We start from the raw sequence: 25,472 nt of genomic DNA on the forward strand, positions 1-25,472 counted from the left end.
GACTACTGTAAAGCAAAGAAGAAACCTGGACGGATGTTTTGGCATTGATGTCAAACATAGGTGGAACACAACATACCTGTTGTTGCGTCAGTTAAAAGGGTATGAGGAGTTAATTTCTATTTTCATCAATTCGATGCATGTCAGAATGAAGGATACCGATGACGATGGCGATTGTGAGATTTTGATTCTCACCGATCAGGACTAGGAGATCGCTACACGTGTGCGTAAATTTCTGAAGCCCTTTTATAATGCTACAGTTCAATTATTAGGAATTTACTATCCTACATCTTGTTTGGTGCTTGAGTGGATTTGGAAACTAGCACTTGTTTTTGATGAAAACCGATCTGATCGTATTCTGTCTTCCATTGTTAAACCCATGGAAGAAAAATTTCCCAAATACTTCACCTCTATACCTCACCTTTATTGCTTTGCTTTGATACTTGATCCTCGCAAAAAGTTGGAAATCGCCAAGGTTGCCATGAACTCAATAGGTGATGCAGTGGGGCTTGATTATTCTGAAGCTTTTCAACATGTCAATGATGAGCTCTATAGGGTTTTCCATCTGTACCGAACCAAGCTTGGTGGTACTCCTCGAGTTCCTGAGCAAACCTCACAAAAGAAAGCAAGCAAGTCAAGTGCAGTAAATTTGTGGAAGCAGTATATAGGAAACGACCAAGCCTCTCCATCCTCAGAGAACAAATCAACATGGAACCCGGATTCAGAGCTTAACCACTACCTCGTCACCAATCATACTAAGCATGATCCGACGCTTGGTGGCGACGATGTCGATCTCCTTGGGTGGTGGAAAGAGAAAGAGCGAACTCTTCCTGTGTTAGCTTACTTTGCTCGAGATATTCTTCTGGTTCCGGCCTCCTCCGTTTCTTCCGAGCAAGCATTCAACGTTACTGGAATCATTAGGGAGAAAAGAACGAAGGTCATGCCTGACAGCCGAGACAGTTGAGTCAATCTTTTGTCTTAAAGACTGGATGGAAGCAGATGAACGAATGCAACATTGTCTACATGATCAAGAGCTTGCCGATGCAATGGAAGACGCATTGGCGGAAATTTGCCTTACCAAAGATCATGGTGGTGTTGATCTAGAGTAATTGATGCTATAATGTAAAATAGTGACCCAATGGAGCTTGGTGGCCGGGGCATCCATTGGTGGTGATGAGGACAAGCTTAGAAAAATTGTTCTTTGAGGCCATGAGCAACCTCCACTTAAACCTTGGTCATATAGCTCCCTTCAGGAACTCAATAGTTAAGATGTGACACTTCGTATGTCTATGTTGTGGTGTGGCAAGAGGTTGCGATCAGGATTGGCCGACCCTTGGGGAGGGGGAGGGGGAGCGGTACGGTTGCTCTGGACCCCCTAGTCGTAGGGCCCCCCACCTGGCTACCCCCAACCCACACGATATGGGATTTTGTTGTCGTGGCCCAATAGAAAGCAGCTAACCATCGAATGTAAGCAATGCCGAACAGCCGAGAGTGTACACGAACGCAAGTCGCAATATTGCTGGCTTAGTTGCCGCCGCAGCATGTGGCGTCCTCCAAATCGACACTTCCTAGGCTAGCGTCGGCTGCAATCGCACGTGAGTCGTTCATCTTGTCTCGTCTCAGGCAGCCGATCAATTCCATATGTTGCAAGTGTAAGTGATGTTGTAGTTTGAAACTGCTAAACTGCACCGATGCTCGGATCCTGACGATCAAGAAGAAGTGAGCAGCAAGAAACAATGACACTACCACGTTGCCATCGTCAATTGAATTGCAAAATTTATATATGTTGCCATCTGCACTGCACCTTGCTATGTTATGTTAAAAGGTTTGTTTGTTTCTCTTGTTAGTTCTTCAGTGAAGCAGAATCAGAGTTCATAGCATCAGAGGTTGAGCTTGGGGTTCGACGGTTGAACGATGTTGCGCTAGTGTGTTGTCGACTCACTTGCTATACACATCGGGCCTCCCACGATCAACTAATTGGGTAAGATTTTAAATTTCAATTTTTTAGTTTTGTATTGTAATTTGTATGAATTGTTATCAATAAATACTTAAGATTGTGTTTAGACACAATTTTTTTTATGAAAAACATGATACACGTTACCATAAAAAATTGGGCCTCTACATTTTGATTTGCACCGGTCCTTAAAAACTCAGGACCAGCGCTGGCTGCGATTAGTGGATCTAGGTCCTTGGCAATGAGGTAGGGTGCGTGGACGCGCCATGTGGTTCGGCAATGAGTTGGCTCTGGATGCGAGCCGACGCAGGAACAACGATAGGTGTGCAACACCCGCACACTTGGTGATAGTGGTTTGGTGACCTATGAGACATACAAGGTGGACTTTCATAGCTAAGGGGCCACAACATTAAGGCGGTTGGCGGCATGTCTATGCATACGTGTCTGCGTTTAAAAAGTTTGATTGAATCTTATCCTAAATGCCAAATATTGATGATGATAAGGAGTAGAAAATAACGTAAAAGAATAAGCAACAAATGAATTAGTTGTACTACATATCTTTACTGTTATAAAAATTGAAGATGTTTTTGTCGGTACTTTGGTACGCCATCCATGTTTGAATCGGTTTTAATTTTATGTTTCGGTTGTAATCTCTATCTCTACTACAAGAGACAACAAATTCCGTTTTGTAAAAAAAGGTTCGACTTACTCAAAATTGTAGTCGTACAAAAAAAATTGTCCGACTCCCAAAAAAAAACCTTTCGCCTGTAAAAAAACAAAAAAGTCCGTTTGATTTTTTGCACCGGTTTTTTCCCGACCTTTTTTTTCACGCGAATGAGTTTTTTTCGCACGCGCTAATGCTTTGGTTTTTTTTCGTCCGTTTTTTTTTAATTCCTATCTGTTCACAGCGCGCCTGGCGCTTTTGGTTTTTTTGTCAATTTTTTGTCGCTATTTTTTTTTCTCCCGTGCGCTTTTTAATCCGATCCATTCCCCGCACGCCTCCCGCCGCCCGCCGCCACCATATCTGTAGTGTGTTTTCTCCTCCAATTTAATTGCAAAAATTATTCCACTCCTCACTTATCATTTTCTCCATGATTTTCCCTTTCGATTCGGCTTTAATAGATCGAGTGGATCAAAAATCCTCAACCAATTTTGGGTGACATGCAGCCATATGGGCACGGACGAGACTATCTTCGGGAGGTTGAAGATGGTAGTGGACACTGCGAGCTGGGCTTACGGCTCCACTTGTCTCTGGTTGTCCCTTGGTCGAAGGGAAGCAAGCCAAACGGAAGAAGGTAGTGGACTGGCCTAGTACTGAGAAGGAAGAAAGGCTTTTGGCCCAAAAGCCAGAAAAGATTTTCATTATTTTTTTCAATTTTAATATATATATATATATATATATATATATATATATATATATATATATATATATATATATATATATATATATATATATATATATATATATATATATATATATAGTGATCCTAATGTTTATATTTTCATTAACCTTTTCAATTATAATGTATAGTGATCCCAATATTTCAATTTATTACTCAGCTCTTATTCTCTTAATACTCCCTACATCTACTGTTGATAGCCATATTTTCAAATCTGAAAAATTTATTTTTAATAGGCATATTTCAATCCAACAACCTATCATTTTAATGACTTTCTCGGATTTAATGCGTGACTCTCCATTCTTCTACACAAGATTAGCTATATGGGCATTGAGAAATGCAAATATTAATGAATCGCTTGTTTACGAGGAATAACTAGTAGCATGTTTAAATGGATGATAAGTAGAGTTACTTATCCTTAGTCTGTGTGCCAAGGTGAAATATTACTATCAAAAGTAGATGGAGCGAGTATATTATATAAAATACGTCCTTACCTGTTGCATATATAACTAATTGAATGTTCACCCTAGTCTTTTCAAAGCAAAATTTCATAAAGTATTGCACATACGAGGATTTCATATAGTCATGTTGAATTTCATGCTTTCAGAGCGATAAAGGAATTTCATAGACATAATGTTGGCCAATTGAGGATAATATGCCGAATGATGTATTAGCAAAATAATAATAATTTATAGGAAAAATATTTATATACATATATACTTAGTGATTTAAGTGTCAATGTAAAAAATAAACCTCAATGAAAAATAGTTCAAAATTAATTTTAAAATTAAGTTTAAAAATTTAAATTTTTGGCAGCGAATACTTGTGTTGAATTTTGTGAGTATTCCTCACGCGGTGCTTTTGGAGCAAAATAAAAGTTCAATTTCCCATTCCTATTTTTTTTGTGTGACTGGAGTCGATCACGCCAAGATAAGGCCACACCACACGGCAGACGTATCCACCACAGGCCAACAGAGCCGCAGAAACACACCTCGTCCATCCACTCGTGCGTCGCAGCCATCGCCGCGCATAAACCGTCCCCAACCAACCGCCACACACACTCGACACTACTCGAGCTCGCGAGCGGCGAGCCCAAAACCTGACAAACCACACGCCCACCACGCCATGGCGCGGCACCTCGCGCCACCAGGAAGCTTCCACCGCCTCCTCGCCTCCCGGCACTACCCGCCTTCCTCCCCGGCACCTCCGCCGCGCCCTCTCCTTCTCCTCCCCAAAACCCTAATACCGCCGGCCGCCGCCGCAATGGAATTCCCTCGCCGCGGGCGGCGCGACGTCGCCGCCGCCTCCGCCCCGGCATCCTCCTCGCCGGAGACCGAGGTAGCGCCGGGGGCCTGGGGGAAGGTCTCCGCCGTGCTCTTCGACATGGACGGCGTGCTCTGCAACAGCGAGGAGCTCTCGCGCCTCGCGGGCGTCGACTTATTTGCCGAGATGGGCGTCGACGTCACCGGGGACGACTTTGTTCCTTACATGGGCACAGGTAAATTGTCTCGACGTTCAACAACCTACTGGTACTGGGAATTGACAATGTAGTTCGCGCATTTTTATTTTACTTTTCTCGATTACTCATGATTCGTGATTGGTAAGCGTAGCTATGCTTGTGTGACATAAACTTGGTCGTAGGCTGTTTAAGTTGCGTGTGATTCGGTAATTGTAGCAATTAGTAGCTTCCTATAGTAGACATAATATTTCCCGGGATCTCCCTTGTCGTCGTTGGTTTCGTATCTCCGCTACCTGCCAAACTCTATATGTATTATAGTACTATACTCCTATTTCATTAGGATGCCTGTAACAGTGGTCTGTGGTCACATCCATAGTTATACATTTCCATCAGAATAGTTTTTGACAGGGTGCTTGTATCCAGTGGCGGAGGAAGAGAAAACAATAAGGTGTGGCAGCAAAAACAACATAATACTTTGTAGGTAATACGGCATAGATTTGCAATGTGTTCCCATGCATCGCTAAAAGTTCTTGCAAAAGTTGTTTTGATGCAAAAAATCATATTGAGCTATGTTAGGATTCAAAATTCCCAAATGAAATTTTCGAAAATTTGGAAATTTTCAAAGAAAACTTTTGAATATAGCAAAATCTATTCAAATTTGATCAAAATTTGTTCAAATTTCAAATTATTTCGGAAAGATAGATATTGCCAAACATATAGATTAAACCTTGATCTAGGTTACATCATGTAACTAGCTAACAACCCATGCTTATACAAGCAGCTAATCACAAGGAGTGAAAACAAGATACTAGGTTAGTTGCTTCACGTAACTAACTAACATCCAAGTTAGCTAATTACAAGGAGGAATCAGTGAATGTTAATCATGCAAGCATAGACTCCACCGGTGGCTAATAGAATTGAGGTATGGCGAGTGCCATATCTTGCCATATCGGAAGCTCCGCCGCTGCTTGTATCCTCTGAAGTTCTGTGGCTTTATGTTTCTTAAAGTGGATACGGCAACCAGTATGTCATATGGCCCACCATTGCTGATCTTCTGTGATCCCTTGGCAATTGTAGTGATTGCTAAGCTGAATGCTAATTAGATAGTAACCGTAAATCCCTTAGCATGCTCTTAATGCCTATAGAGTATATTGTTGCATCAGAGTGCTTGTGAGAGATGTTAATTGCCTACTTTGTATGACAAGTATGTGAGGACTAAGAAAATATTACTTTTTTTTTTCAATATAGAAGTTGGGAGAAGTATTGAGGCTATCTCTAGACAGAAAATGTCTTACCTATTTTACTTTGGGGGATGACAACCTATAACTGCTGCCGTTTTTGACAGGATCGCCCTCTACACAAATGAATTTAGCTACCTTCAGATTTTGTTGGGTGTAGTTTGTTTGAAATGTTGTAATATATATTCTAGGTGAGGCTAATTTCCTTGGAGGTGTAGCGAAGTTGAAGGGAGTGAAAGATTTCAACGCTGAAAGTGCCAAGAAACGTTTTTTTGAGATATATCTTGACAAGGTTAATTTGTTCATACCATCTCTCCTGTTTATTCTCATTGTAGTTTGATGGCGTCATTCTTAAATTATGTTCCATTCTGTAGTATGCAAAGCCAAATGCTGGCATTGGATTCCCTGGGGCTCTAGATCTCGTAACAGAGGTATTTCTGTATTTGCAGTGCCTGAGTTAAAACTTGTTGTACTTTGGTAATAAGTGATCATCAGCTCATTCCTGTCAATATTTCAGTGCAAAAATGCAGGTTTGAAGGTTGCTGTTGCATCCAGTGCTGATAGGATTAAGGTGGATGCAAATTTGGCAGCTGCTGGTTTGCCTCTGTCGCTGTAGGTGTTTGCTTATTCCTTTGCATTCCAAGCACTTACTTGCTAATGCCATCGTTGTGCTCACGTTCCAAGATTTCTTTGCTACTACTAGCATTTTAAGTATCATTGTTATTCCAATATATTACATGGTCTATGTCATTTTTTTGAGAGAATCTTGTCATATTTTGCCTAAGATCATATATGTTAGTTGCCTTTTTGTTTGTCTTCACAATTTTTTTCAGTCTGAATCAAACTTTCTCTGATGGTGGTTCCAGTAGGTACTCAACATAAGAGAGTAGCTATTTATTGGTCAGAGAAAAAAAACCATCAAGGAAAGTAGGAATATAAACTGGATATCTTGTTGCTATCATGCTACTGTCTTATTATTTAAGTCATGATTTTTTTTTTTTGGTATCAAGAGGTACCGAGTATTAAACTATTAATGCTATGAGTTGGCTATACCTCTTCATACCTCCCATGAACCAGAATAAAGTTCTAAGTTAAAGCAAAACCCATAGGTTGACCCTTTTCTCTGCACTTGCCAGGCTACTGAAATTTCAATTTCCTTCGATGTTCTTCGAAATCTTATGTTTGAGAATCTCCACGACATTCTCTCTTTTACCAGCGAAGAGCTTTATTTAATTGATAGAAATTAAATCATAATTCTGTTTCAGAGAGAGTGTCGTGTTAGGTATTTCCAAATATTCTAAAACCATTGGGAGTCACTGATAATTCTGAAGATGTATTATTGCAATAATTTAATCTCTTAATTGTTTGCTATTTAGTTTTGATAAACCTATTTCAAATTTCAGATTCGATGCCATTGTTTCTGCTGATGCATTTGAAAATTTGAAGCCTGCTCCGGACATTTTTTTGGCAGCATCTAAAACCCTAGGTGTTGACACAGATGAGGTAATTGTCTAGCAAATTATTATGGAGACAATCTTTTATGATAAGATCAGCAACTTAGAATTTACTGGCTATGGAAAATATCTACTTTCTGGTTTTATGCTGTGTGGAAGTGAATTTGGTAAATCTCCATCATTCTGATGTGAACCTCAATCCTACAAACACTTTATATGTAAGACATAGTTCATAAATAGCCTCTTGGTACACAGAGAAATACATCCTAGATCAAACAGACAGCGGAAGAAGGCTTGTCTAGCTATTTTTATAGCTTCTGAATGATTTATGGTTATGACTAGCAATGCTATTCCAATGTCAGCAACTCCTACTGCAGAAGCAGTACTGCAGAGGAGTTAAGTCCTATTCCATGTTATGGAAGACCCATCATACATGTAAAATAGATGCCCTTTCCCCTGTATCGCTGTTTGAAGCATCATTAGACAATGCATCATTGTTGGCAATAATAAATATGCACCTTCATGACCTATATGTAGAGCATTTGTGGCTAATTCTGGGTAGTGGCTGCAGTACTTTGTCATTACAAGCCCAAAGATGGTAGTAGTGAAATGAAATGTTGAGTATGTTACCACTTGGCTAGTTGCCTTATTTTATTGTTTCCAGATGTCAGTAATACTTTCCAGATGTTTATTTTCTAAACATTTTGAATGGGGTGTGATGAATTTGCGGTATTGTACCAGTGCATTGTGATAGAAGACGCACTTGCTGGAGTTCAAGCTGCAAAAGCTGCCGAAATGAGGTCCGTGGTACCTATCGTCATGTTTATGTCTTCTTATTTTGATTACTGCACAACCTTTATTGATTGCAATCATATATTTTAATATGGATTTTCTTAGAAAAAGATTAGTACCATATGTTATCATATGACCAATTCAACAATGATAACAGTATTTAAGTTCTCAGAAGACGTATTTTGATATTTTCTTGGGAGGCGATAATGGAATGGCATTATTTTGGTTGATATCCTAAGCCACTAGTTTTATGTACTTCCTTGAGCTGTGGCAAAAATAGCACATATTAGATATATGCTCTTCAGTCCAAATCATTTATGATGTCCTTATTAGGAGGGATGCCCTGAGTAACGACCATCTTTTAATTATTTAGTCTGTGACTGTTCAAATCCATGCAATTCAAATAAGTGGTGCAATGTATCTTTTTGATTATCTTTAATGTTTTTGATTGAGGAACATAAGGAACCCCCTTCAGGTTTCATTTAATTGAGAAAAAAATTGTACACGAAGGAGCATTTAGCATAAATAGTTATGCTGTTTACAAATTTTGCAGATGCATTGCTGTGATGACTACTCTGGAGGAAGATGCGTTACAGCAAGCCAGTCCCTCACTCATACGGAAGAATATTGGAGATATTTCAATTAGAGATATTTTGTATGGTGGTTCTAATGCTTACCACAGTATGTAGTTCAAGCAAAGTTTATTTCAATAAAATAATGCATCTCTTGTATTTGAAACTGGAAAGAAAAAAAAATCTGCATATCTTGTTGTGCAAAACTCATTATATTTGCTTTGTTTCATTGGTTTGAATAAGACCCCTATCCCATTTCCTTGAATTGGGGTTGGACTTCACTTTTCTAAGTAGTTAAATTGGAATGCAGAAATTACAGCATTTATCATTCTTTTGTCTCATTGTTAATGGAGTTAGAAACATTTGCTGTTGGTTCTACTAGAGTACTTGGTGCTGATTAAAAGAAAGTTGGTGCAGATGAACGGACAGAAAATACTGAGAATATTAGTTCCTTAAAACCCTCAACAGAGATTCTGAATGGAGCAACTAATGCTGAATCTGCTCCGAGCACAAATTCTGCAAGCTCAATTGATGATTCCCGTGAAGGGTAAGGTTGGTTTCTGGAAAGAAGCTTAAAACTATATCATAGAATCTTAGCTTCACTTCTATCTTGTATGTACTAAACTGCCAGCTTGTTCCAAATCAGATTCCAAGAACTCGCAGCTTACACTAAACCTTCATTGTTAAAAAAAAGCTACAAGAGTTATTCACATATAATGCCCAAAAGAATGCAATGCTGTTGGTCTAATATGTGGATTATTATGTAGTTCGGTATGACACAGTTGATTGACATCCAGAAAAGAAATTCTGCAGGCTGGTAGGTTCTCGTCGGAACATATTAAGATATGGAAGTCTCGGAATAGCTGTTTCTTGTCTTATCTATACAACCAGGAATTGGAAGGTACCATTGTTATACTACAAAGTTGTTTCACGGTTTTCAGCTTTGCTTTTGATCCCTTGATGCATGTGTGAGACAATACTTATTTGTTGTATGACTTTGATTTTTACATATCCGGGCTACACACCTTCTATTTTGTTGAATAGTATAGGGAGAGAGGAATACTGCGTAACGTGGGACGATTTTATTGAGTCTCAGGGCTGGTATATATAGGAGTACATGGGGAGGAGATAAGGAAGGATTACAGATATGGAAGGAGTCCACACAAATTAATCCTATCCTAATATGACTCTAACTACCATATACTCTAACATCCCCCCGCAGTCCAAGCGTGAGCAGCGCGGACACTTGGACTGGAGAAAAAACCGGCAAGAGTACTCAACACGATGATAGCCCTTTGTGCCGTAGTCGATGTAGCCAAAGCGAAGGAGCCGAAAGCGCAAATATTCATGACTTCATTTAGTTTTTTCTTCAATGGTTAAATTCTTTTTGTTAAGTACTACCAAACAAATTACTGCAAATGTGCTTCTGCTAGGAATGATTTCAAATAATAGCACTGCCACATACAAGATGAGGGTTCTAACTAACTTTCACAACCTGGGCATTAGACTGTTAGCTGTTACCTAACATCCTTTAGCTATTTAGCCTGAATTTAGTAATGCCTCACTTCACACCATTCCTGTCTTCGATGTTGCAGTTAGTCATTTTCCTCAACACATATAATTATCACTTCTATACTGTCCATGGTATGAGCCTGGCTGCATCAAGTACTCAGAGCTCTCTGTCGGAACAACTTACGTAAGAGGAATGTATCGCATGGTGGGTGATGACATGTTAAAGAAACCTAATGGCACCATCTCACATGTTATCACTTTCTATAATTTATTTTAATATAGCTTGCAGTTTTCGTTCCATTCTCCATAATTTCCACTCTTGTAGTGGGCAAATTCTTTTGGGTACCTATGTTTTTTGGGCACCTATAATTGTGCTGAGATCAGATTGCGAAGTTTTTATTTTTATTTTGTTCAGGCCATGCAGTTTGTATCTCCCAAAGGGCTGCTTAATTATTTCACGGGTGGAAATAGTTCGATATTTGCTAGTAATGAAGGTAAGAATTTCTATATAGGTTCTGTATGTTCATTTTTAATGAATAATTTGAATAATCAATCAATCCTGGCTAATCATCCGGGTCAGTAACTTGATTTGATTTGTGCTGAAAAAAGACCATGGGGTGTTATGTGAGATTTGATGCTACATATTTTTTTTGTTCCATCTGGCATTATATGGCAGCTTCATTTTAGTCCGTTAGACTAGATTTGCCAGTCAACTTTGGTGAGTACTACAGTGAAACTAGCTTGGAAGAAATCGGATCCAAAACTAATTAAAGATTGGCCTTGGTCTTTTGATTCGATTCACAATCTTTTCTCTTACATACTGCACACTCTGCCTTGTTTCTATAGGAGAACAACTCACATCAAGGGTTCAACAAATAAAGAAGTATTTAGCTGATTTTGAAACTGGGTAGGTAACTAAGTACATGTTCATCAATTTTCAAGGTCTAATGCTTCATGCTGAGGCTGATTTTTATTTTTACTGAAGCACTAATTTACTTCCAAACTGTTTCCTCAGAGGTTCTGCTACTTATGTACCTGAGTTCCCAAGAAAGCTTGATTGGTTGAATACAGCGCCACTTCAGTTTGGAAGAGTAATTTAAACTCATTTTAGGTTATTCTCAGTAGCTGCAACTTTGCTACAGTACCGATTGTTTCCCTTTTCTTTATTCCTGTTCAAGACAAGGCACCATTTTCAGTTGGGTTGATTTTCAGCTGTATACAGATATGATGATTGGCGAATGACAATTTGTTTTCGTTTATTTTCTGCTTCATAATTTAGGTCCGTGGAAATATAGCATTATCACTTAAAGCAATTACATAATTTTTGGTGCAGGATTTAAAAGGAAGAGTGGTCCTGTTGGATTTTTGGACCTATTGCTGCATCAATTGCATGCATGTCTTGCCCGACCTGGAATTTATAGAGAAGAAGTACAAGGATAAACCTGTGAGCTTCTGTCTCCTCGCATGCTGGACTGTATGTTTAGTTTTCTTTCAAGAGCTTTAGGTTGGAATCAATAAATGATTTATAACTTTGCTACTTAACATTTGTTCTGATATATTATAACTGCAGTATTTCTGCGCCTAAATTTTGACGATGCTAATCTTAATTTTATTTCTAATGATGTTTTTTTTTTCATGTTCCTTTTCTCCTAACTACTCTCTACTGATCATATGGTGATTCGTTAGTCCTGAAACTGAGTTTTCCTCAAAATATTGTACTGTAGATCCTCTGAACTGAGCTGTAAAAACTTGTAATTTATTATAATTCACCATCACAAAAAAATCAACTTGTGAAGTTGGTAGTACTAGGATTGGGCTGCTAATGCACTAGTGTGTTTTGTGTGGTGTTCCTTTGGGTGTGTGGTGTTCTGTTGTATCCTTGGTGGACGGGTGTCGGAGTCTTTCTCTAACACCGTTCATCTTTTCTTCTCTATCTTAATGAAATGATACGCAGATCTCCTGCGTGTTCTAAAAAAAAAAGTTGGTAGTATAGTTCTGTCCTTATAAGCTCACATGTGTACACTCATCCAATATTCTTAGTTCTTACATCTGTAAGTTATAAATCATGGATATTATGTTTAGGAATTAGATGGATCTGCTCATGGCACCTGCAATTTGAATATAAGTATATAATACATGATCGAGCCATAATGTGAAATTTTGCTGCAACACTGTCTCTCATTGATGAAACTGGTATGATTTGAAGATATCTTGATATTTACATAATGTTGCTTGTTCCTGTGCAGTTCACTGTTGTCGGTGTGCACTCTGCCAAATTTGATAATGAAAAAGATCTTGAAGCCATCAGAAATGCTGTTCTGCGCTACAACATTACTCATCCGGTAATACAGCTGTGATAACTTGTGAAATGTTGAAATGAGAAACATCATTCCTGTGCTCCTCCCTGGCATAGACTTTCATGTCTATTGCTTTTTTGTGGTGTTCTTAACTTTTTAAATCTATGGTCTTTCTTAAGGTTGTAAATGATGGGGACATGTACTTGTGGAGAGAACTGGGGGTGAACTCTTGGCCTACATTTGTTGTGATTGGGCCCAACGGGAAGGTTTTAGCACAAATATCAGGTGAAGGTCACAGAAAGGTATTAGCACTAGAACATTCTATTCAAAAGACAAGCATTAAGTCCTAACTTGTGTAGTACTATCTGTGTTTGCCAGTTTGCATCATTTAATCCTGCAACAGATTCTACTAGATGCACCTTAAGAGCAAGGATTTAAATCTCCGGCTAAGACATTTAGCTGCTAGGTTCTCCATCATCTATGATCAGCTATAGCTGGCTATAGCTGCAGCTAAGCTATTTAGCGGTTTTTGCAAAAATTAGACATAAATAACTTGATAATCAGTTATATGGAAGAGAAAGCTATTTAACTTGGGGAAAGCAGAGAAGACTAGGGAGAGAGGAATTGCTTGATGATCAGTAGGATCAAATCCTCACCACTTCCTCAACCATCTTGCTAAATTACAGGAGGAACATGCCCATGAATTCCTCCCCCATGAATTCCTGAACTTGAACCCAAAAAAAACAATTCAAGAACCTCCATACTCCTCACCCTGAGGCCACTGCAACCAACCAAACCAAGAAGAAATAATTCATGAGCAGCCAAGCCACCAACAAACCAAGAAGAAACAATTCATGAGCAGCCAAGCCACCAACAAACCAAGAAGAAACAATTCATGAGCAACCAAGCCACCAATCCATCTCTGAACCAAGAAACAACACAAGGTTGGCTCGAGCACAAGAAAAAGAATACTGACAGAACAAGCACCGCCGCCCGCTGCTTGCAACACCAACAGCTGCCGCCGCGGCCTGTCACAGTCGTCGCTTGGGGCCGGGATTGGTGGATCTGTTGTCTTCGGGAGTCGCCGCCGCCGCCGCCACCGTTGCCGCAGCAGGTCGCAGCCACCACCTTCGGGAGCAGCCGCCGCCACTGCAGGTCATAGCCACCGCCTTCGGGATCAACCGCCGTTGCGGCTGCTGCTGCCTCCTTGAGCAGCCGCTGCAAGCCTGCAAGCCGCCGTCGACAGGAGAGGACGGAGAGTGACTGAGTGGAAAATGGAGAGAGTTAGGGTTTCGTTAGGTGATATGGGCCGTTCGCCAATTTCAGGATTTCAGCCCACCAACGAGTTAGCTGCCGCTATTTGAGAGCCCATTTAGCGGCTATCTCCAGCTAAAGGCAGCTAATAGCGCCTTAGAACGTGTAGCTGTAAATTAGATATATCTTAGCGGTTGCTTCTCCTAGCAGCTATCTCCGGCTATAGCGGCAGCTATAGCCGGAGATTTAAATCCTTGCTTAAGAGTTTAGGCATTGATTAAGAATTTAGGAGTTAAGTTCCAAAACCATATCTATTACATAATTAAAATAATGCTAAAGGGAGCGACAATATTTACTGAAAGGTTATAATTCATAAATTGATCAGGAGAGGAGGAAAAATCCAACAATATTTTGGTAGGTCTAAACTATAACAGCAAAATAATCAGATAGAAGAATATCTGAGGGAAGCGTTTTGAATACAACTCCATATAAGGTTGTAGTACTTATTAGAGTTATATGGCTGGCAAATCGAGTATGCCATCATGAGCCATATACCAAACAATTACCTGGGGTTTGTAGCTAGTTTTATTTAAGAGTAACCAAGCAAATCAACATTGCTAATTTCTTATGCTCTGTGTTGTCCTAACTGCTATTGGCAACTGACCCATGCTGATATACCACAAATATGATTATGATGTACCTGCCCCAACCCTCAAATGAACATGATATACTAGGTGACGTCTGTGCTAATTTTAGTGGCGACACTGGACTGTTTGACATAATTGATTGTACTGCCATTCATTAAACCACATGAACTAAATGGTTTATTCATTATTGATGTTTAAACTACATTGCCTCCATGTCATGGCTGTGCTCAGGCTGAAACCTAGTGATGGTATTATCAAGAGAAGCGTTTCCTGCGACTCTTGTTACATTGCAAAGCATATATTTGTAGGGTGTTACCCATATAGTTCATAAATATGGTACATGTTTAGTAGTTGGTTGCTTTTATTTTGCATCAGGTTAATACCAACAGATGAGCACAAAACATGAATTTGGTTCATGATGAGAACCTAGGTTCACATCACAATAACTACAAAGGCCATCCAGAAGGGGATTTTTTTCTTGCTTTGCTTGATTAAAAATGAGGTATATGCATCTTAGGAGGCTGAGATGAGCCCCCTGATAAAAGTTCAATCTGGTTCATACTGTACTATATTCTGTCAACTCTGAACATGGTCAGACTCCTAGCAACTCTCCTAGTGCACCACTGAACCTTTTCCAGATCAATGATGTTACCTTTGTTGGAATCAGCCTCCTGTTGCCAGGTGTCTTGGTCATCATACATGATATTTAACACAAAATTTTTATTTGATTATTTTGATTGCTTTAAGCTGCAAACGATTACGAATTGTGTTGGCTAAGTAGAACCTAATAGTCCATGGTAATCTTGATCTTGCTTGTCAAGTTCTTTTAGCATCTGTTCTGGACTACCTAACTATTCTAAAATCTAAATCTCGTTATTACAAGATAACAGAAGTTGCTGCATATGCCTGCCTGCCTGACCTCTATCCTGTGATATGAGGACAAATTTATCCTGTCTAACCTGTACAACGATTTCTGCAAACAAACCATCCCCTGTTTTTTTTTTTCCACTGGCATAGTTGTTCATACATTTTTCATGGTAGTTATGGTGTCAATGCCTAGTCAATCACACTTATTCATTATTTCCAGGACCTTGATGATGTGGTTGGTGCAGCTCTTGAATTTTATGAAGAAAATAAATTATTACAAAACAGTTCTCTTCCCTTGGCATTGGAGAAGGACAAGGATAGTCGTTTACTAGCTTCACCGCTTAAATTTCCTGGGAAACTTGCAATAGATGTACTGAACAATCGGTTGTTTATATCAGACAGTAATCATAATCGAATTGTGAGTATTCTTTGTTTTGCACAACGATATAGCATTGCATTGACTAGGCTAATTTACTTCACATGTATGATCTATTTCTTATCTGATTTAGCTGTTTGTTCTATCCTCATTTCTGTAATTAAGGTAGTTACCAACCTGGAAGGGGAATTTATATGTCAAATTGGAAGTTCTGAAGAAGGACTACTTGATGGCACATTTGATACTGCTTCATTTAATCGCCCTCAAGTAAGGAAATAATTATTGTTTGTTCTTACAATAAATTTATGCTTTTGTCGCACCATGTTAGGAGTTCCTTTTGAACTTTGTTGGTAGTATGGACCATGGCTACAGTAGAGAGCTAGGGTATGATATTTGGATAGTTCCTGTGTACAGCATGAACCAAACTGATATCTCCTCGGGCAGAGGCTAAGATATCAAATGCTCTGTTTATTTAAGTGAATTTATTTGAAAAGAACTCATACCTTTTAGAATCGAACTGTCCTTTTTGTGATATTTTTATTCTGTGACCTCATATACTTGTAACCAATTCCTGGGCCCTGTCTAGCTACCTCCTTGAATTGAACTTCCATTCATTGTGTTTTCATGTGTTATATGACCTCATAATACTTGCTATTAATTTCAGGGTCTTGCTTACAACTCCAAAAAGAATATCCTGTATGTTGCAGATACTGAGAACCATGCACTGCGGTTAGTTCTATCACTGACTTCACTTCGCTTATTTCATTTTTTTACAAGGCTAATTCATTCAGTTTATGGTGGCATACACAATATTTGTTATTGATCTTCTTATGCCTTATGTAAAATAAAATAATGTCAGTATTTGATGGAAATGGCGTGTGTCAACATGCAGTGTAATTCTCGCATTCAGTAGTTTTATGGCTCTGAATACCTCCAGGAACCTACCTGCTGGCTCAAAACTGGCTTGCCTTTTTTTTACAGAACCCTGACCTGGTTCATAGTTCTAAGCCTCCATGTGATACTGATTTCAGATTGTCATATGTTTACTATTGCTTATTACACAGTCTCCACGTCTCAAAATATCAATATTGGAAAACTGAAGGTAAAACTGAAATTTGTAACCATAATCATTTAGAAATCTAGTAGCAGGTGGCTTCCTCTGATATGATGCATGTTGGTCTGATAATCGTTCATCCTTCTTCTAATGTATATTCTATGCTGAATACGCCATCCTGTAACCCGAATGTGGGTAAATAGGGAAAAATGAGAAAATGTGGATGGCCTATGGAGAGAAGAGTTGTGAAACTTTTTGTAGCTAACCGGTATTTGCGAGATAGCTATCCTCTTAAAAAACAAAAAATAAATAAATAAACTATTCAAGCACAAATTGATTGTATTATCTGAACAACAGAAAATTCTTTGTTTTCTTGATTCTGTAAGGGTTCTTCCTTTCATCTCATATTGTGTTTTGATGGTGAAAAGTGCCACTGGTATATGCACCTTTTATTCTTGCCTCACTTATCTTGAATGCATCTTTTCATTGAAAAGGAATAAATGTGTAATTCTTTAAACAAATAATGCCTTTTGCTATGAACGATGAACTAGTTCTGCTAGTCATTCTTTGTTGTAATATATAAAATTGATTTCGTAGTTGATTAGCATGGTTAACTATGTCCTCATATCATTGTCATATGCAACAAACTATTCCTATTTCCTGAATTGGATATTTATTTCTTGTTATCCAGAGAGATTAATTTTGTGAGTGAGACTGTCAAAACACTGGCGGGAAATGGAACGAAAGGCTCTGATTACAAAGGAGGAGGTCAGGGAACTAATCAGGCATGCTTCTTCATGGTTCTTTTATGTATACATACTCTACTAATGTAGTCATGAAAACAAGGCTCATTTATGTCTATAGGCCATATTGCTGTGCTATAATCCTCTGTTTTGTTCACATGCAAGTGCTGTTTTGTTTGGGAAAATCAGAATGTTGGTCGAGTTCCACGATCGTTATAAAATCATGCTACTCAGTTCTAACTCTTAATTCTCACATGAGATGAAATTAAGAAATTAGTTAGAAGAATAGATAGTTTGATTGAAACATAATCTTGCAGTATCATTATCCCATTTTGACTGTGAATGAGCTCATAGTCCTGCAGTCTACCTACATAGGCCAGTTGAGTAAAGGAAACCAACATGCCAACACACAAATCCATCTTGAATTTGGATTTTTTTTTTTTTTTTTGCCCATTTTGGTTTGCTACCCTACCAAAATTTTGGTAGGTTGCAAACCAAATTAGTTTTTAGTGAAATCTTGGCATTACCTACTTGTTTCTTATTAGCTGAAATTGGCACTAAACCAAACAAAGTTTTGATAGGACTTCAAACCAAAATGGCCCTTAAGAACATCTAGGCTTAGTAAAAAGGGATTTGTGACACTTGTGCCATTTACACATGATACAGCCCCTTGCATAAATTGTATTGATGTAAATTTGATGACTGATGTTTATATATTATATAATTGATCTGACAAGTCCAATCTGTACAAAAAATTCTGAGTTAATTACGATTATCAATGCAAATACTAATGTACAAACTAGTGTTGATAGAAAACAGTCTGACTTGAAAGTGTTTATCTAGGTTCTAAATTCACCATGGGATGTCTGCTATGATCCCTCAAAGGAGACCCTATACATTGCAATGGCTGGACAACATCAGATCTGGAAACACAACACATTGGACGGTGTAACAGAAGTTCTCAGTGGTGATGGCTACGAGAGAAATTTGAATGGATCGAGGTAATTATGTTTATCAACTTCTACATTCATCCGTTTGGTCCATCAGAAAGTAACTTTTTAATTGCTTACAAATGACATGGCCATATTGGGTCAGATACATGATTGCTGCTAAAATATTTTTGCAGTTATCCATTGTGTATTAATGAACATGTTGTTTATGTTTCATTCTACTCTCATGGGATTGCATTAGAATCTCATTTCTATTGTGAACGCTGGAACTGTTCGCTTTACCCTTTGTTGTGCTACCTTGGGCCCACTTGGTTCCTGCAGTACCTTGTGCGTGCATGTTGTTGGATCCTTTTTCTGAGAAATAATTTCATGTCGCAGCTCGACCAGAACATCGTTTGCACAGCCATCTGGGATTTCATTAGCTCCTGGTATTTCTGGTTGATTCCTTTTTTCTCTCCTTTGTGCTCTGATGCCAGAGAGCACAGATTCACATGAACTATCGGCACAGAATTGCAGGAGTTGATTGTTGCTGATAGTGAAAGCAGCTCCATTCGAGTTGTTAATTTGAAATCTGGGGGTTCAAGATCGCTAGCTGGGGGAGACCCAATGATTCCAGAGAATTTGTTTAGGGTATTTATATATCCTGATACTAAAGGATTCTGCCTCTCTTTTTTTCAGCATTAATGTGACTGAACATTTTAAGATTTTTTTTGTTCTGCTCTAAATTTTATCGAAGTATAAAGTTAAATTTGTTTATTTGTTTGCAGTTTGGAGATCATGATGGGACTGGCTCGGATGTGCTACTCCAGCATCCATTGGGTGTTGTCTATGCTAGTGATAATCAAATATATGTTGCGGACTCTTACAATCACAAGGTAACCACCATCTCTAATATGTGTAACCCATCCAGTATGTAAAATTTCATGAAGGTGTCTTCTTTACCAAGAATTAGATTTTTTTTTCCGGTTAATAAACAAGTTATCACAAAATTATGCCTTGTGCTGGTGTGTATGTACCTCACACTCACAAAAAAGGTAACCAGTGCAAATTTTATCAAATTAATGGATGGGGTAATCAGGCAGTGAATCAACTTTCCATTACCAGCAGCGCACAAGGTTGGTCTGAATCATGCAATTTCCATTATCAAATAGTTCGTTGGTCTGAATTGTGCATAACAGCATAAGTGATCCATGCCATGTCCTAAACTATTTCTCTTGACCAAACTTGCTTTTACTGCTTGCTTTTACTGCAAGTTGTTCTAATATTTCTAATGCATTGTTATGCAATTGCAGATAAAAAGGTTAGATCCTGTCACACGGAAAGTTACGACGATTGCTGGTACGGGACGTGCAGGATACAAGGATGGTCCAGCCTTGTCAGCTCAAGTAAAGCTACAACTTTGGCAATTTCTTTTGTTGGTATATATGTAAATTAACTTACAATAGCTATATCATCCTCATCATTTTAAAACGTGATTATACATAATCAATATTATATACTAGTGCTAACGCAGTCCATAGGTCAATAGAGTATTAGAGTATGTTCTATTTTGTATTATTTGTGAAAAGAAATATATGTTTTTTTCCTAGGAACAGCTCTAAGACGTACCGTAATTGTTTTGACTTATTTTTTATGCAGCTGTCTGAGCCAGCAGGACTTGTTGAAGTGGGAGATGGTAATCTTTTTCCATGTGCTGTGTTGCTTGTCTAGTTTAACTGACACATGAGATAGTAATTAGAACAATCACGCTATCTAATGGTGTTCTAGAGTTAATTTCCTGAATACACCGATTAGGTGATGGACCTAGCAATTCACTGGATCACCTTGCCTGTAATCGTCTAACCTTGCCTATTTTATGTATTTCACCATTTGCACTTGTTTTATGAACAACCCTATGTTATGTGTAAACTGCTTACATTTTTCCTGGTCAGTGACAGAATAGGCAAACAGTAGTTGTTGTGCTGCAAGATGAATAATATGGTGCAAACTATTGCTTTTCTGATATATCGTAGGAAGGCTTCTTGTAGCAGATACAAACAATAGCACAATCAGGTATATAGTTTTGAATGAGAAAGGCGCTGAGGTGCGCACGCTAGATTTGATTGGAGTTCAGCCACCATCACCAAAACCAAAGACATTGAAACGCCTAAGAAGACGTCTATCAGCAGACACGGATGTTATTAACATTGATGGTGGTTCTTCAATTGAAGGATATTTGTCTCTAGCAATCTCTGTCCCTGATGGTTACCATTTCTCCAAGGTCCAAAATCATCACAGAATTTTAGCTATAATGTTTTTGCATCATATATGGTAGCCTTATATAGTTACTGACGAGCATTTTCCCGTTATATTGTGAATGTTATTGTATGGTACACTTTTTAAATAGAAATATCATTTCATTCGATGGTTTGTCAGCACTCTTCACAGGACTATACTATTTTTGTTTTGTTTTTATGCTATAAGGTCTTTCTGGTTGCTTTTACCTACTATGAAATATATGGGCATAACATCCATGCAATCATACTTCATGCATATCAATTCTTCCTTCCTTTTGGACACTCTTTTTCTGAGAAAAAAAGAGAACAGTTAACTTGTTAAAGGCCTGAATGATCTGGTCACACCACCGAAGTGGATGGTGCTTACTTTCATAGTGTCATGGAGTCTTCTGGGTTCAATGTCAGCTTAGTGCAAAACGTTTTTTATGGCTGTCAGCATGATTTACTTGTGATGATATACGTTCTCATTTGCAGGAAGCTCGAAGTAAATTTGATGTGGACATAGAACCAGCTGATGCAATTGAGATAGAGCCAGTTAATGGTTTTCTAAACTCAGGACAGGCATCACTCAAGTACAGAAGGAAATCTTCATCATCATCAACGGGAAGGATCAATTGCAAGGTAGTAATGCATTTTAGTCAAGCAACACTTTTGTTTAACTTGTTGGTAGTAGGATTCAGATTGGAATAATACCCAGTAGAGGGTAATGGGTGAACAAAAACGGTTCAGTTAAACTGGATTGAGACTAGTTCACCAGATTGCTTATCTGTTGCTTGTCTGCACTTCCTGCCAACCTGCATGCATATTAACGAAAACTGGATTTGCCAATAGCTAATGCAAGATCATCCAACGCAATTGCCCCTTTTGGGTAGCTCCCTGGATTAGGACACACAACAAACCATTATGCATCTTGACTTGTTTTGGTTTAAGTTGGTAACCTAGCTAAGTGAATTATCGTTTTCAGTTTTGTACTATTTCCATTGAGTATAGTGTGCTGTTGTATGTAGGTTTACTACTGCAAAGAAGACGAAGTTTGTCTTTACCAATCTGTTGCCTTCGATGTCAAATTCCGGGAAGAGGCAGTCCCCAGTCCAGCGCAGATTACTCTTTCCTATTCTGTGGTACCAAGAGATACTTCAAGTAGCGCACAATTAATAGCCGCTGGAAAGAACGGCAAGGTATAGTTAGATCTAGGGTGATTGTTTTACTGTTAATTCCTGTGCTGATTGTGAATTTGGCTTTAGTGCCAGAAAGGTAAGCTCTTTTTTGGAGGGTGTCTAAAGTTGCCTTTGGATGATGTATATGTTGTAATATAATGCTGTATGCTTGACATGCTACCTCCACCCTATAGAATCCTAGACCCATTCATTTTTATATATATTGACATCGCCCTGCTTGCCTAGAAAAAATGATATCGTCCCGTGGTGTGACAACACAACAGATAGTTTCGTATGTTGCAAGTTCAGTGATTGATTGGAATGCCCGTATGGAGTTTTGTTTCACTGTCATCCTATAGCATTCCGTTTATGTATCTAAATCATGGACGACCATTATGGTTGAACTGAACAAACTGATTGCAGTATTGCGATGTAGTGGCCTGCATGTGTTCCAAAAGAGTATATTTGTGCTTAACCTTTTCTTTTGCAGAAAATCACGCGTGTTGATTTCCCCAATCATCGTACTGATTAAATCTGGCACATGGGACTGGACTAATTTGCTAAATAAGATCAATCATTTGATCGGTTCTATGATTAACAAGAGTGGACATGTCACCAGGAAACTCAAATTTTCCACCTAGCCCTAGGAATCCAACTTTTGGGTACCTCTCATTAGTGAATGTAATGAGAGAATATTTAAATCTTCAGTAATTTGGGTGCCATGACCCTTCTCTTTACAACATCTAAACCAGTGTGTTGGGCCCCTTCGGCTATGATTTTTATTGGTATAATATCTCTATCAGTTTATCTTACCGTTGTTCCCCTGTTTTTTTGACGCAAACCGTTGTTCGCCTGTAAAGATGTCAATGGAGAATGGGGATCAGATTGCATCGTTGGAATGTGATAACTCATGGGCCAGTTGGAGAGCATGGTATCCCATTTAAGTCTTCATATGATGCACATTGAGGGGCGATTCTGCGCTGGCCAAAAGTTATCGCCGGAGCTTCTGCGATTCTGGATTCAGATGATACGAGGCACTAGACGACACATCTTGTTTGCCTTTGCGTCTTCTACTACCAGTATTGGCTCATACTACCTTTTCATAATCTGCAAATGCATCTGCCAAATGATTAAGATGACAGATTTAGGTCTGATTGGAATCCAGCCGAGAAGACTGAGATCAAGGCCTATTAATCTTAGTGGGACACACAGAGATGAGAGATGACCAGTTGACAGATTGTTAATGTTTCTGAAATGACCACAGTTGACAGATTGTTAATGTTACGTCCCCTTCAGTATCCATGGTTTAGGTCCTAGCGCTGCCATGTGTTTGAACAGCACCATGGCTGCCATTTGCAAAGCCAGCGAATACTGCTTCTGGCCATCATGCGCGCTGCTCCATCAGCAGTACAGTACAGTGCTGTTTGCTGTTGGGATTGGTGGTATCATTAGATAACGTGAGAACCTGATCACCCATTAGTCACGGGCTGTATCACCCGGACAAAACCTTTGCATTTTTTCGTGTTGCCGCTCTTTCGAAGAGAGGATGTCTTTTTTCTAGCCTGGCCAGCTAGTTGAGACGGGATCTTGAGTGCGCGCCTCCCCATGCTCAACCGAAATCGGGGCCGTCCATTGAGAGCCCCAGAAGCGGACGGACGGCTGGTGATCGAGTGAGCCGTCCTGCAAACGTTTGTCAAGCACAGTGAGCTCTGTTCGAACGACCTGTTGATCCACATGGTTTCATGGCATCTGCCGGCGGTGGCCCGGTCCCCCTCTGCCTGGCTCCTGGGGTCGGAAGCCTTGGAGGGAGGCAGGCAGGCGGTGTTGCCGCGCCCTGTAGATACTGAACTCGTGCTCCGCTCCGCCTCCCCTTTATCTCGTGTGCAGACGCGGACCAGAGGCTGCCCTGTAAATGGGCACTGATGAAACTCCAGTATTTGTTGGCCATATTGGCCTCATGGAGGGCCAGCAGCATGCGTATATTTCGCTTGGGCGCCTGACTGGCTTGTTTATAGGGCAGGGGTAGATTAGGTTGAAGCATTGCAAGTAGGCTGCAGCCAGGTGTTGTATGGTTCATTTGCATTGGGTTAGGTAAATGGGAGTGTCGCATTGTTTGTTTCCTTGAAGAAAAAGGAGTTGCGAGAGTCCCAATTCGAGTCAGGTCAAGAAACTCCAAAGATGACCGTATATACCATGCAGATATAGGATTACTTAAACTGACTCTGACTGGGAATCTTTCCTTCTGTTTCCCCGAACCTCAATACAATCAATATATTCGCCTATAAAAATCGTAGCTAACTCAAACGAGATTAGCGTTTTTCTTATAACGAGATTTGTCATGGGAAAACACCCTTTGCTTGTTTAACCGTGCAGACGGCTCGCTAGATTGCCTCATTCACATGGCTAAAAAAAGTATAAGCCCCAACCGTTTGGTTTTTTCCCTAATAAGCCAAAACGGTTTATTAGGGAATAAAAATAAATTTATAGATAAAACTTTCATATATATATTCTTGATGACTTAAAAGCCAATGCTGAAAAAAAAACTACATTAAAAATATCTCAAAATCAATCTTAAAATTAAGTTTAAAAATTTAAAATTTAGCTTACTCTTTAGCTTACTCTTTAACTGTTTAGGCCATCCGATGAGAGCAATAGTAAGTTGTTCCCAACTCCCAATATATCCTGCACAACAACGACGATACCAGTATACGTGCATGATGCAGACCCCCAAAAATCTGCACTGGTAAACAGGTCGTTACAGGCGCACCACCCACCGCCACCGCACTGAACGGCTGGAGAAGCCAGAGACCACGAAAGAACCAGGCTAAACTACACCCAGATCGGGGCAGAATCTGACGGAACATGGGCTGTCCGCCGGGCCGCGGCAGCGCGTGCTGTTCCCACAGCCACCCGCCCGGGCATTTGGCACGTCTTTTCCCACCCAAACCACCCCCCACCCCCCCCCCCCCCCCCCCCCCCCCGGCGCACCGCACTGCGCTGCCGTGCGCACGCCACGCCCCCGCCCCTGCCTCCGCGCGCATCATGGCCACGGCTCGTGCCCGTGCCTGCCTAACCCGCCAACCTGGTCGGCGCGGCTCGCTCGCTCGGCGCGCGCTACCGCTCGAGCTGCCCCTCCGCGGGAGACACCCGCTTTCCCCGCGGACGTCTCGCCCACCCGGCGGCCTCGTCAACAACGCAGGCCGCGAGCGTCCCGGATGTCCCAGGATCGCGAGGATTTTGGTGCGCCGTACGTACATACGTTCGCGCAGCGCGGGGTACGTACGAACGTTACGTGCAGGAGGAAGGCTAAGGCATTGAAACGTCAGGGGGTGGTGAAATGCAACAGATCGATCGAGAGCGGATGCATGTGTGCCTGTCCTCCTTTTATTTCAGATGGGGAAAAGATATCTGCTATTGCAAGCTTCAACTTTCAAGCCCTCGAGTAGCATGCATATGCACGAGCATGTACTTTC

General features: G+C 39.9%; 1 protein-coding gene across 2 annotated transcripts; it reads left to right on the plus strand.

Moving 5' to 3' along the window:
- Positions 1-4,340: 4,340 nt before the first annotated feature.
- On the plus strand, positions 4,341-22,220 carry LOC127766068 (protein SUPPRESSOR OF QUENCHING 1, chloroplastic). Of its 2 annotated transcripts, none has more exons than XM_052291093.1 (28): positions 4,341-4,849; positions 6,240-6,340; positions 6,423-6,479; positions 6,566-6,660; positions 7,452-7,551; positions 8,244-8,302; positions 8,848-8,975; positions 9,275-9,413; positions 9,680-9,767; positions 10,794-10,872; positions 11,225-11,285; positions 11,394-11,469; positions 11,712-11,822; positions 12,625-12,720; positions 12,855-12,977; positions 15,664-15,861; positions 15,985-16,086; positions 16,484-16,548; positions 17,565-17,658; positions 18,460-18,617; positions 18,945-18,994; positions 19,075-19,196; positions 19,334-19,441; positions 19,859-19,951; positions 20,205-20,241; positions 20,579-20,826; positions 21,317-21,463; positions 21,850-22,220. In XM_052291093.1, the coding sequence occupies exons 1-28, from the start codon at positions 4,477-4,479 to the stop codon at positions 22,024-22,026; spliced, it is 3,285 nt and encodes a 1,094-aa protein (XP_052147053.1). In that variant the 5' UTR covers positions 4,341-4,476; the 3' UTR covers positions 22,027-22,220. The 2 variants fall into 2 exon arrangements, with proteins under 2 accessions (XP_052147053.1, XP_052147054.1); XM_052291094.1 differs by having other exon boundaries at positions 9,284-9,413.
- The last annotated feature ends 3,252 nt before the right edge of the window (positions 22,221-25,472 follow it).

The sequence above is a fragment of the Oryza glaberrima genome, chromosome 3 (genome assembly GCF_000147395.1).
Source record: "Oryza glaberrima chromosome 3, OglaRS2, whole genome shotgun sequence".
Lineage (NCBI taxonomy): Eukaryota > Viridiplantae > Streptophyta > Magnoliopsida > Poales > Poaceae > Oryza > Oryza glaberrima.